This window comes from Hoplias malabaricus, unplaced genomic scaffold (assembly GCF_029633855.1).
Source record: "Hoplias malabaricus isolate fHopMal1 unplaced genomic scaffold, fHopMal1.hap1 scaffold_85, whole genome shotgun sequence".
Lineage (NCBI taxonomy): Eukaryota > Metazoa > Chordata > Actinopteri > Characiformes > Erythrinidae > Hoplias > Hoplias malabaricus.
The window spans coordinates 10,216-22,500 of record NW_027100833.1 but is presented as its reverse complement, the minus strand read 5'-3'; the positions used below and the strand labels follow the sequence as shown (position 1 = coordinate 22,500).

At 46.9% G+C, this 12,285-nt stretch overlaps 2 protein-coding genes across 4 annotated transcripts in view; both read left to right on the top strand.

The window, feature by feature from the left end:
* The window catches only part of LOC136681760 (keratin-associated protein 10-8-like), a 3,868-nt gene extending 2,907 nt beyond the window's left edge, over positions 1 to 961 (top strand). Inside the window, exons 2-3 of the mRNA XM_066658741.1 lie at positions 50 to 325; positions 915 to 961. Of these exons, the coding sequence (XP_066514838.1) occupies positions 50 to 325; positions 915 to 961 (323 nt within the window). The remainder of the gene's footprint in view (positions 1 to 49; positions 326 to 914) is intronic.
* The window catches only part of map6a (microtubule-associated protein 6a), a 21,752-nt gene extending 10,042 nt beyond the window's left edge, over positions 1 to 11,710 (top strand). The window contains exons 3-5 of one of the 3 annotated variants that reach the window (XR_010798104.1): positions 1,097 to 1,274; positions 5,571 to 5,681; positions 10,350 to 10,374. Coding sequence is in view for 2 of the 3 variants with exons in the window: in XM_066658738.1 (XP_066514835.1) it covers positions 1,097 to 1,311; positions 5,571 to 5,681; positions 10,350 to 10,488 (465 nt within the window). In the remaining variant the exon portion in view is untranslated. Of the gene's footprint in view, positions 1 to 1,096; positions 1,312 to 5,570; positions 5,682 to 10,349 lie in introns of all 3 variants that reach the window. The other 2 variants (XM_066658738.1, XM_066658739.1) reach the window with 2 other exon arrangements.
* The last annotated feature ends 575 nt before the right edge of the window (positions 11,711 to 12,285 follow it).

The window sequence follows — 12,285 nt, the reverse complement described above, 5'->3', positions numbered from 1 at the left end:
CTGTTGTTCCCTGGTTCTATTGTCCCCTGTGCTGTTATCCACTGTGCAGTTGTCCCCTGTGCTGTTGTTCCATGTGCTATTGTCCCTTGGTTCTTTTTTCCCCGTTGCTGTTGTCCCCTGGTTCTATTGTCCACTGTGCGGTTGTCCCCTGGTTCTATTGTCCCCTGTGCTGTTGTCCCCTGTGCTGTTGTCCCCTGTGCTATTGTCCCCTGTGTTGTTGTCCCTTATGCTGTTGTCCCCTGGTTCTATTGTCCCCTGTGCTGTTGTCCCCTGTGCTGTTGTCCCTTATGCTGTTGTCCCCTGTGCTGTTGTCCCCTGTGCTATTGTTCACTGTGCTGTTATCACCTGTGCTGTTGTCCACTGTGCAGTTGTCCCCTCTGCTATTGTTCCTTATGCTGTTGTTCCCTGGTTCTATTGTCCCCTGTGCTGTTATCCACTGTGCAGTTGTCCCCTGTGCTGTTGTTCCCTGTGCTATTGTCCCTTGGTTCTTTTTTCCCCTGTGCTGTTGTCCCCTGGTTCTATTGTCCACTGTGCGGTTGTCCCCTGGTTCTATTGTCCCCTGTGCTGTTGTCCCCTGTGCTGTTGTCCCCTGTGCTATTGTCCCCTGTGTTGTTGTCCCTTATGCTGTTGTCCCCTGGTTCTATTGTCCCCTGTGCTGTTGTCCCCTGTGCTGTTGTCCCCTGTGCTATTGTTCACTGTGCTGTTGTCCCATGTGCGGTTGTCCCTTGTGCTGTTGTCCCCTGGTTCTATTGTCCACTGTGCTGTTGTCCCCTGGTTCTATTGTCCACTGTGCTGTTGTCCCATGTGCTATTGTCCCCTGTGCTGTTGTCCCCTGTGCTGTTGTCCCCTGTGCTATTGTCCCCTGTGTTGTTGTCCCATGTGCGGTTGTCCCCTGTGCTGTTGTCCCCTTTGAGCGATGCTCCTTGGTCATGACCCTCCTCTGATGCCCTCTCTGGACTGATGTGATTGTCCATCAGTGTCCTGACACATGATCCATTTGTGTAGTTGCTCGTTCAGTGGTTGTCCATTGCTGAGTCTGTCCACTGGTTTCTTCATTGATGTGATCCCTGACCCGGGCTTTACCTCGTCCCCGCAGGTGGACAGAACCGGTGTCCCCCGAGCCAAACCCAAGAAGGCCGTGTCCTCGTCCACCTCACAGGGCAAAGCGGTGAAGAAGTCCAGGGAGAAGCAGGCGTCCTCGGCGAGAGGCTCGAAGAAGAAGGGCTCTGAGAACCAGCCGGAGAGACGGGCGGCGGCGAGCGACAAGGAGAAAAGTAAAGAGATCAACAACAAACTGGCTGAGGCGAAAGAGTAAAAACACTGCACTTCTACTTTCATTCCCTCTCTTCCAGAAAATGGTGACAGGCCAAAGGCTGCAAAAACCGCTGAGAGGTTCTCATTCATCCACTGATCTGTCTCCACCTCCGGAGCTCTGTCTCTCTCTCTCTCTCTCTCTCTCTCTCTCTCTCACACTCACACTGTCTCATCTGTCTTTCCTGCTCTCTTTCACTCTCCCCTCTGCTCTGTGTCCATCCACTTGTCTCTGTCACTGTATGTTTCTCCTCTGTGTTTCTCATCTCTCTCTCTCTCTCTCTCTCTCTCTCTCTGTGTGTGTCTGTCTCTCTGTTTCTCCTTTTTTATTTCTCTTTTGTCTTTCCTCTATCCCTCTGTTCTGTCTCTGTATTTCTCCTTCATCTCTCGTATCCCCCCCCCCTCTCGCTCTGTCCCTCGTCCTCCATTATTGTGTTTGTCTCTCCATCTCTCTTCTCCTCTGGGGCTTTCACTCTCCCTCCTTTAACTCTCCATCTTTCTTCCCTGTGTTTGTTTCTCCACTACTCTTCCCTTTCTCCCCCTCTCTCTCTCTCTCTCTCTCTCTCTCTGTCTCTGGGGGTCATTAGGTTGTGTGTGGTTGTAAATGTCAGGGTATTTTTTTCTTCTCTCTCTCCCTCTCTCTCTCTCTCTCTCTCCACGTCGCTCCTCATCACGTGACCTCACCACCACCATCACGCGGGGATCGCTTGCATTCCCTCCTGCTCTCCTCCACCCGCATCCGCCCGCTCTCCTCGTCTCCACGGCGAGGTTTCCATGGCAACCACCTCCCCCCACTCCTCCTCCTCCTCCTCCTCCCGGGGTTGGCCGATGGATGATGCTCTAATGTTGCATGGAGCGAGTGACTGTATGGTTTGGCTTCATCTGCACACACAGCGCTGGGACGCATTTATCAAGGATTCCTAAGAATGGGACTGAGATTCAGAGTCGTTCCGCACGGAGCCGAGAGGGAACCGGTTCCTTTCTCCAAAAACCAAAACAGAACCTTTGATAAATGTGGCCGGTCCGTGCTGGTTCCGAACGGATCGGGGCTTCGCCGCTTGTGTTCGCTGTGGTTTGGGTTTGTGTTTTTTTTGTTTGTTCATTCTTTGGGCCCCAAGTGATGAACATCTCACCTTTAGATCACTTTGGAGCTCTGTCCATGTCCCTGCCCCGGTTTGTGTGGAGGAGTCTGTGTCTGGTTCCACAGACGACCCGGCGTTTACTCACCAGGAGAAATAGGGAGCTAGGGTCATCATACGAACAGGAGCAGCTCTGGAGGATCATCATCATCATCATTTCCTCTGTAATTCGGCCTGTTGGTTCCGCCCTTAGAGACGGTTACCGGGCGGGACTCTTCTGTGACGAACAGCGATCCTTTAGACCGTTAACATTTGGACGTTTCTTTTATGATACGCCACGTTTAAATGTGTTCTACTGTGAAACCTTTTCTGCACGCTTTAATTCACTCTAGAGCCCACCCACACACACACACACACACACACACACACAATCCTGTATCTGTGACTTGTGGGGACACTACATAGATTTCCATTCATTTTGTGGAGATTTACCATTACCTTTTCCCTACGTACTACCAACTTAGCCCTAATCCTAACCTTAAACTTACCCCTAACCCTAACTTAACCCAACCTTAAAACTCATCTTCACTTTAAAATGTAATGATCACATAGTGGGGACCTGCTGTTGGCCCCAACAAGGAAGACAAGTCCCCACAACGTGAGTGTTTAACCAGGCCTCACAGTGGCATATATTCCTGGCACACACACGCACTCACACACTCACACACACGCTTCGTCACGGTGCCCCACGGTTCTCCAGTGTGATTAACCCTTAGGAGACAGATGGCCTAGGCTCAAAATCCCCAGAAATGAAGCAAAGAGCTGTTACTATTCCTGTAGAGCCCATTAATTCATTATTAATGATTCTTTCATGTGTGTGTGTGTGTGTGTGTGTGTGTGTGCCCCCATTCTGTTGGCCTTTGGTGGCCCTGTAGTGTGTGTTCCTGAATAATCCTTCCTCTTCTCCCCTGTCTGTTCTCTCTTTTGTGTTTCTCGTCCTTGAGGGGCTGGTAAGTCCAACGCAGTCCGTGTTGAATGCTCTCCCTCTGCATGGTTTATTTCTGTTCCATCCCTTTTGTTCCATTTGCCCCAAAAACTACAACGTTCTCTGAAGATGGAGGCTAGTCCAGGGCAGGTTCACATCCACAGGAACATGTTAAACGTGTTTGGCTTTAGCGAGTTACACATGTTAAAGCACTGAGTTTATTCTGTGTGCATCATTTCTGCATGAATTAAGCATGGTCACTATGGAAACAAAACCTTGTATCTCCAGCCTGGGAGCTGTCTGTAAGCAGCCGTTTTCTACACTGTGTTTGAGGGTCAGAGCAGCAGAAATCCCTTTAAAACGCCCGGTTCCATTCACTTCCATTCACAGCTGAGAAGGGTTTGGCCAATGTCTGGAGAAACGAGATTTTGTGCCACAGCTGTGATCACAGAGCATCAACACAGCGGCTACAAGACAGAGCTGTGAGCTCAGGGTGAACTCCTCGTGTGGAAACGATGCACACAGACATTCTGAGTTGTGTGGCATGATGGACGCCCCTCTGTCGGCCCCCTGTCTGTCTCCCCCTCGTCCTCCTCGTCCGTTCTGGATGCTCCGTGTGTGTCTCCCCCGGGATGTTATCATGGGCTTGTGCCTCCACGCCAGCGTTGGCTATTTTTCATGTGGTTTTAAAGCTTTGGGCCACTGACATTTAAAGGGCCATTGATTTTGACAGTGGCTTTGTGTCCTGGTCTTGGGCCAAAGGTTTGGTGACTGGCAGTTTTAGGCCACTGACTTTTCACTCAAGTTTTGGGCCACAGGATTTGAGCCACTGGTTTTGGACCACCACGTTAAGGTAGTTTACCTTTAGGCTGCCAGTTTTTGGCCACGGACCTTGGTCTGCTGATAATGTAGCACTGGTTTTGGGCCACTTTTGGGCCTTTGGCTGTGGACTGCCAGTTTCTGGTGAATAACTTTGGCCTGGTGGTTTCAGACCGTTGGTTTTGAGCTGGCAGCTGTGGCCTAGTGGTTTCCATTTGCCAGCTTTGAGCTACCGGTCTCAAACTACCAGTTCAGGTCACTGAGCGAGAGTCTCGGGCCACTGCTGTTGTTTTTAGGCCTTTGCTTCTGGGTCTCATTTGAACCTAATATTTTGGGCCACCAGTTTCAGACCGCTGACTTCGAGCCCGTCTGTTTTGGGCGAGTGTTTTCAGGCGTGTCTCTGCTGCTCTGTGTGTGACGGCTATTTCATGAACATTTTGCAGCCTTTGGTGGGACGTACGTTTCAGGGACGTTACGACATGGAGGAAGGGGTGGAGTGGTGTCCGTAAAGACAGACATGGGGTCGGGACGAGGGTCGGACACGTCCATCAAACATTAAACATGCGTTGCTTAGCGCCGGTGCTAACTGTGCCTCCATGCACTATTCAAAAGGAGTGGAAACAAAAAGGAAAACATCAGGCTGCGGTGGCGTGTGATTGGTCAGCGACTGTAACCTGTGATCATGTGACTTGTGCTCTCTCTCTCTCTCTCTCTTTCTCTCTCTCTGCTTGCTCATATTTATCCAAGACGAATATTGTTAATAAATGCAAACGCAGAAACAGATGTGTGTTGGTTGGTTTTGTTTGAGAGGTGGAAGGGTTTGGGGAGAGAACGGTAGGTGACCATGGATGTGTGTGTGTGTGTGTGTGTGTTTGTGTGTGTTTCATCATTTTGTCCACGTTTTTGTAGATGTTTGTTGTTTGTAATGAATGTCCACATGGAAGAGAAGTCCCCCTGTCTCCTACAGAAGAGTAGAGCTGGATTAGAGCTGATTTCTCACTCTGTTTTTGTTCGTCTGTCCCCTGGAAACGGCTCGGCCATCCTTTCACACGGGGGGCATATCGCTGTGGGGCGAGAGTCCTGAAATATACTCCCCAGCATGGAGTGTGATATATTTCAGTCCCTGCACTATGTCCCTGAGAGGAAGGGATGTGACGAGCCTTGTTCCAGAGTCACCTGTCCCTCTCTGTTTCAGTAAATGAACCCTAAAGAGCTCAGGGGCTGTAGATGTTGAACATAATTCTCCTTCAGAAAGCTGTTTTTTCTAAATTTCTTTGTGTTTTCACAGTGATTGGCTTCTTTAATGTGGTCCCCTCATGAATTTCCCGTTTCTGCATCTTGTTTCCAATGAACCTCTCCTTCTCGTTCATTTGAAGGGTTGTGCTAAAACAGTACCACTACATTCAGCTCTGCCAACCCATCCGAGATATTGGTTGGGTGCAGACGCTAAAGCAACACCTGTGGCGCTGTGCTCTACCTGACCCAAGGTAACACACCTGAGACCAGCACGGCTCCTTTAACCCTCAGACGTCTAGAGTTGTCTTCCTTGTGTCTCTATACTACACTACACTATTAATTACATCGTTACATGTATTTCATTTCATGGCACAATATTTAAAGCAACACTAGGTAATATTTTTACCTTAAAATCACAGCCTCAAAATCACTGTGATGTTTCTCTGAGCTGTAACAGGGAGAAAAGAGCCTCTTTGGTTGATACTCCGGGCTCAGCACTGCAGAAAGTGGACTATGTAACCTTTGGTGGAGGGTAGGAATGCACACCCCTCCCTTTCTCACGCTCCACCTTCATTTCAGGCCAGTGCTGTAAAATTGGGAAGGGTGTTACTCTCTGAAACTGTAGGGGGAGCACAGGAGCACAAACACCGTACACAAATCTTACCTAGTGTTCCTTTAAAAGATGGGGTTTACATTCTGCAAAAATACACACAACAGTACTTTACTCTCAGGTTTAAATAATGATAAATCACCCAGTGTTTACAGGAATGTGTCTTGGCTTGAAAATCTGAACTTTCCACTTATTTTACTCAGACATTCGGGTAAAATACGGGACTGCAACTTGTAACGGCTCATTTCTGCTCAGCGTTAAATCCGTGTCCGTGCTCTGAGGGTGTCTCCTCTTTGTTTGTGTTCGTTTTCCACACGCTGAATGAAATGATGCAGTACCACTGGAAAGTGTAGGGGGCAGTGCAGCCAGTAGTCCACGCCTCGCAGGCACGGCAGCAGGTGACGGAGCTCCATGGTCAGTTTCTGTCGATGGTGAAGTGGAAATAGAACAGCCTCAGACCGCCGCCCCCTCCATCAATGCCGTGTTTAACACGTGACTCTGAACTGCGCCCTCTAGTGGATGTAAGGCTTCACTTCCAAGTCAGCGTAAAGATGAGAGATGAGTGTTTTTATTGTCATTACACTCGAGTATAACGACATTGTAACGACATGTAAATAAAGTACATCAGAACAAAGGAATGCAAATCGAGTAAAAATAAATAACGCTGGCTTTAAAGTCACAGTACGGAGATATAGAGGTGAGTGGGCATTAACGGCTACGTGGTGTGAATCAGACACATTCATTTTTAAACACTTGAGCGGAGCAGAAATGAGCCCGAAGGGTCCTAAAGCATCTTAAGGTCCTCAGCTGTTACCTGCGCTCGATCATTTCCACTGATCACGATCAAACAGCCTTAACATAGCTTTACAGGGTTTAATATTCAAATGAGAAACCAAACTCCACTCCCACGCCCGTACAGACCTGCTACAGCTGCTCATGCCCATGTTTTCTCTTCCATATGGAAAGTGCAGAGGTCATAATCGAAAGAGGACACCACTCATTTGTACTGTCCCCTTTTTAAAGGGTAAATCTACATTTCCACTGGTTCTTCATCCTTCCTCTGAAGGATGCCAAGGACTCGTTGTGTCTTTACTGTACTTTGTGTATGGGTGTCGCTGCTGTAGGGTCTGGAGCTTGTTACTGAGACTTGGGAGGAGAAGTAGGTCATGCGAACTCTAAATGCTCCCTGAATGTATAATCCTCAACACTGATATTGAGACGGATGTGGGTTCCGTGCCGAGCCTCGTGTTAATGACATAGTGCTGCTACGGTTTATTGCACATTGACTTTGTTGGGGCTCAGTTCAGTAACAGATTTCTCGGTCGATATAGAGGTGGGTTTATGGGATTAGTATTAGCACTAGTCTGTAGTGTACAGGGTCAGTTACAAGTCCCAGGACACTCTTTTATTTTAGAAAGGAAAGGGTAAGACAGATCTGAACACCCCGGTGAGTAATGGGGGAGGGGCCTAACTTTTAGGATGTGTCCGGAACATGTCTGACATCTTGAAAGCCGCCATATTGGATCAAGGGTGGTCATGTAGCACATCAGAGAAGACCAGGATTGTCTCAGAAATCAATTGCCGCAGTCAGGTTTGAAGTATCTCTTGTGGTTCAAATGTTATCAACACAGAAATTTAAAAATGTTTGTTGTTCATTAGTAGTTACAGGCTCATTAGAGACTCGTTACAGACTCGACCAGACCCTAAATGCTCAGTGCTACCTGACAATGTGACAGGAAACAGAGCTCCCATCCATTCTGACTGAAGATGGCGCTGAGAATTTAGGGTCTCGTCAAATCTGTAATGAGTCTGTAATGAATATGTGATGAGTCTGTGATGGCTCTGTGATGAGGCTGTGATGAAGCTGTGGTGAGTCTGTGATGAGCCTGTGATGAGCCTGTGATGATCCTGTGATGAGTCTGTAATGAGTCTGTGGTGAGTCTGTAATGAGCCTGTGATGAGCCTGTGATGAGTTTGTGGTGAGTCTGTGATGAGTCTGTGATGAGCCTGTGGTGAGCCTGTGATGAGTCTGTGATGTGTTTGTGATGAGTCTGTGATGAGTCTGTGGTGTGTCTGTAATGTCTGTGATGAGTCTGTAGTGAGTCTGTAATGTGTCTGTGGTGAGCCTGTGATGAGTCTGTGGTGAGTCTGTGATGAGTCTGTGGTGAGTCTGTGATGAGTCTGTAATGAGTCTGTGGTGAGTCTGTGATGAGCCTGTGATGAGTCTGTGGTGAGTCTGTAATGAGTCTGTGGTGAGTCTGTGATGAGTCTGTAATGAGTCTGTGGTGAGTCTGTGATGAGTCTGTAATGAGTCTGTGGTGAGTCTGTGATGAGCCTGTGATGAGTCTGTGGTGAGTCTGTAATGAGTCTGTGGTGAGTCTGTGATGAGTCTGTAATGAGTCTGTGATGAGTCTGTAATGAGTCTGTGGTGAGTCTGTGATGAACAGCAACATTTTTTATATTTTCTTTGTTGATAGCTTTTGAACCATAAGAGATAATGCAAATCTGATTTCTGAGACTATTCTGTTCTTCTTTGGTGTGCTGCATCACCCCCTTCTCATTGGAAAAACTCACCCTTGATCCAATATGGCGTCTTTCAAGAGGGCGGCCATGTTCCGAACACAGCCTTAAAGATAGGCCCCTCCCCCATTCCTCACTGGGAGTGTTCAGATCGGTTTCTGAAATAAAAGGGTGTCCTGTAACTTTTGCCTCCCCCTGTATTCTAGACTATGACCTGCATTTGTCCAGTGTTTGTTCTTGTGCTGTGCTTTCTCTCTCTAAAGAACCCTGTTTAGTCTTGAACACCCTGATTAAACAACAGCTAAAACACAGCAGATTATTCTGATTTAAAACATACATTTCATATAAAAGTTATACATCACACAAAAAAGTACTGAAGGACAGGCCTCAAAGAGGCTCCTTCTATAAATAAAAATACTGCACTGGAGCATCAGCCCTGTTCTAATGAAGAGCCTGGAGCTCACGGACTGTTCCTCCACTCTCAGGGTGTTCAAGACTCTCTCTCTGTTTCACTGCTGTTTTAACATGCCCTCGAGGATCTGAGGAGGACCTCCAGAACCATCCGTTACTGTAGAGAGGTCAGAGGTTGGATTTCAGCCTCAGAATTAGTTTAAAATGATGGCAATCTGTAACTATTTCTTCTTTAAAGCCAAGGAATGACAGACAATCAGCTGGTGTTTCAATGACATTACCCTGGAATTTGCTTTGTTTAGATTAGCTTTCTATGGCTCTGTATTCAGGGTTTAAACTTATAAATCTTACATCTATTATAACACCTTAAAGACTCTATGTTTCATGAACTCCACTAAACCAGCTCTGTGTTAAAGAAACACTAGGTCATATTTTTACCTTAAAGTTCCAGCTTCAAAATCATTGTGATGCTCCACTGAGCTGTAACAGGGAAAACTGACCCTCTGTCACTGCTTCTCCGGTCTCAGCGCCGCAGAAACTGCCCTATGTAACTTCTAGAGGAGGGTAGGAAACAACCCCCTCTCTCTCCCTTGATTTCAGGACAGTGCTGTAAAAGTGAGCTGTAGGTGGAGCCAGGAGCTAAAACACTGAATCTTACTCAGTGTCGCTTTAATGAGAAAGGCACTGTGGTGAGTTTATTGGTGAGAAACATCTGAGTCCTGTGAGACTCCTGTAGACTCTGGGTGTGTCCCAATCCATAGTGAGCTGCCTTATTAGTCACTGTTTACACAGGCAGCGTCCAAACCACATCCGGGCTGTGACTGAAGTGGCTGCTTATTCCCTCATTAGTAGTGATGCACTGTTCAGTTCTAGTATTAAGTAGCTTCCACTGTTCGTGGCTTAGTACAAAAGAAACTTGCAATGCATTCTGGTCCACGCTCAGCTCCTGTAGTGAGCTCTGATGTTTACTATAAATTACAAGTGCATTGTGGGAGATTGTAGTGCCCTCAATATCACTTTCAAATTCGACTTCAGGAGGAGCGCGGTGACGCACTCAGTAGTGCACTAAAACGTAAAGCGTGAGCAGTTTGGGACACAGCCCCAGGTCCAGGTTTGTCAGAGAGGCCACTGAGACAGTGCAGTTACACAGCAATGATGCCACATCTGATTTTTGATTTCCGTGAGTGTGTAAGTGCTCTGGTGGGAGAGACATGCCCAGAGGTGCTGCTGAGGGCTTGTTAAGAACAGTTCTGAAACAGAGGGAATTTCTGCTGAGGTTTTAGAATAAAGCCTCTCATCTGTGTCTCTCTCTCTCTGTCTCTCTCCCTGTCTCTCTCTCTCCTCCCCTGCTTCCTCCTGGGCTGTGTAACTCTGTTAGAGAGTGTGAGTCTGCCGTGGGACGAGTTAGTGATTATTATTCCCCGGGAACCTCTGGAAGAGAGTCCGAGCCACTGGTGGAACGAGCAGAACCACGCAGCAAAGCAGTAGTGCGCTTCGCTCCAGACGTCAAATACTGACCCCAGACCAGCAGGAAGACCCGGCCTGGAGGAGCAGTTCAGAGGAAATCGCTTTTACACCTTTCCCCTCTTCTCCCGGGTGTTTGGGGTTCGCACACAGTTAGGACTGGGGCTACGAGGCCAGTGTGAGTTTACACCTGGAACCAGGGCGGTGTGTTTTATTTTCTTCCCCAAAAGCAGTGGATACCACACTAACATAGTGTCTCCATCCAAACACTTTTAGCTTTTTATTTTTATTCACTGAAATATTGCAGTTCAAAGATGATACATTTCCATAGCCTTATGCTGTAACACGGTCGAATCTGATTGGCTGATTGTTTTAAAGCATTTCTGCTCTCTATTTCTTTCTTTCCTTTCTTTTTAATTCCAAAGTGTTCTCTTTCTGTCTTTGTCTTTCTTTCTTGCCTCTTTTTATTCTTCTTTTTCTCAAACAAATCCGACTCCGAGAGACGAGGGCTCTTCACAGACGGTGGTGTGTTGTCTCAGATTTAGCCCAGATTCTGTCTGTGGAGTCCACACTGGTGAAGAAAGTTGTGTGCTGGGAAATTGTTGTTGTGTGTGTTTTCCTCTCTCTATCAGTGTTTACACAAATTAATAACGTGTGGGAACAAGATATTTCATCATCAGAATGTGAAAGACAGCGCTAATGTTTGTGTGATTGTTTTTAAACACTTTAATGTTTTACTATTATTATTTTTTTTTATTATCATTAAACTTTATTATTATTTTGTATGTAATTTTATTTTTTATTATAAACCTTTATTTCCTTTAAATATTGTTTTTTGTGACACTGTGTCAGACACCTGGTGATATACAAAACTAGCAGCTGCCCAACAGCTCCTCTTCAGTTAGCATCATGCTAATGTTTACATGAGGCGTTAGCATGATGTTAGCTACATTAGCCTCGCAGCACCAGATTACCACCAAACACATCTCAGAGCCTGAAGAGGGGAAGAGTGTAAATCTGATTCTGACTCTGAACTAAACGTACTGTATGTAAATAAGTAGTGTAAATATAATAATGCTGAAAAATCACTTGACAGCTTCCCTTTGAGAGAAAGTTGTAGCGATGCTCAGAGCACAGACTGTTAAACGGTGCTAACTCCACACCTTCCATCCTCCTGCTCCAATTCTGTCCACAATAGAGACGCCATCAAACCATGAAGTGCTTCCTTAAGGTCTGTCATTACTGTAAAAACACTTCAGATGCAAATAAATATGATTACAGCAAGATCTCTCTGAGTCGAGCTCATGTTTATGTCTGTTATTGTTTGTACATGTTATAGCTGCAGTGTGTGTGTGTGTGTGGGGTGTGTGTGTGTGTGTGTGAGAACTGTCTCAGAGTATGTGTTTTTAACATGCATCCAACACATAATTTTACTGCATCATATTATATTTCTAAGGCACATGCCCCTATAAGGAGTTCTGGGTTTAAGCTGCGTTTCCACTTCAGGTTCCTTACTCCACTCTCCTCTTCTTCTCTTCTCGTATTCCACTCCTCCTCCACCAGGTGAATCAGGTCCTGGTTCTGGAAGCGGGTTCTTGTTTAGTGGCTGTTCTCTCGTGGTTCAGAGCGAGTCGAGTAGGGACTAAACCGTGGCGTGTAAACCTCGCAGAGCGCTGATCGTCCAGAGAGAGTCGTCACTCTACGCCACGCAACGCAGACGACCAGCACCAACTCTCCATCTGTAAAATCTCCAGCTGCAGCAGAGATCACGTTTGTTTTTATCCGACTCACGACGGCAGCTCGTAAAATGACGCCGTGGTCTTTTGAAGAGGTTCAAACGCTCCTTGGAT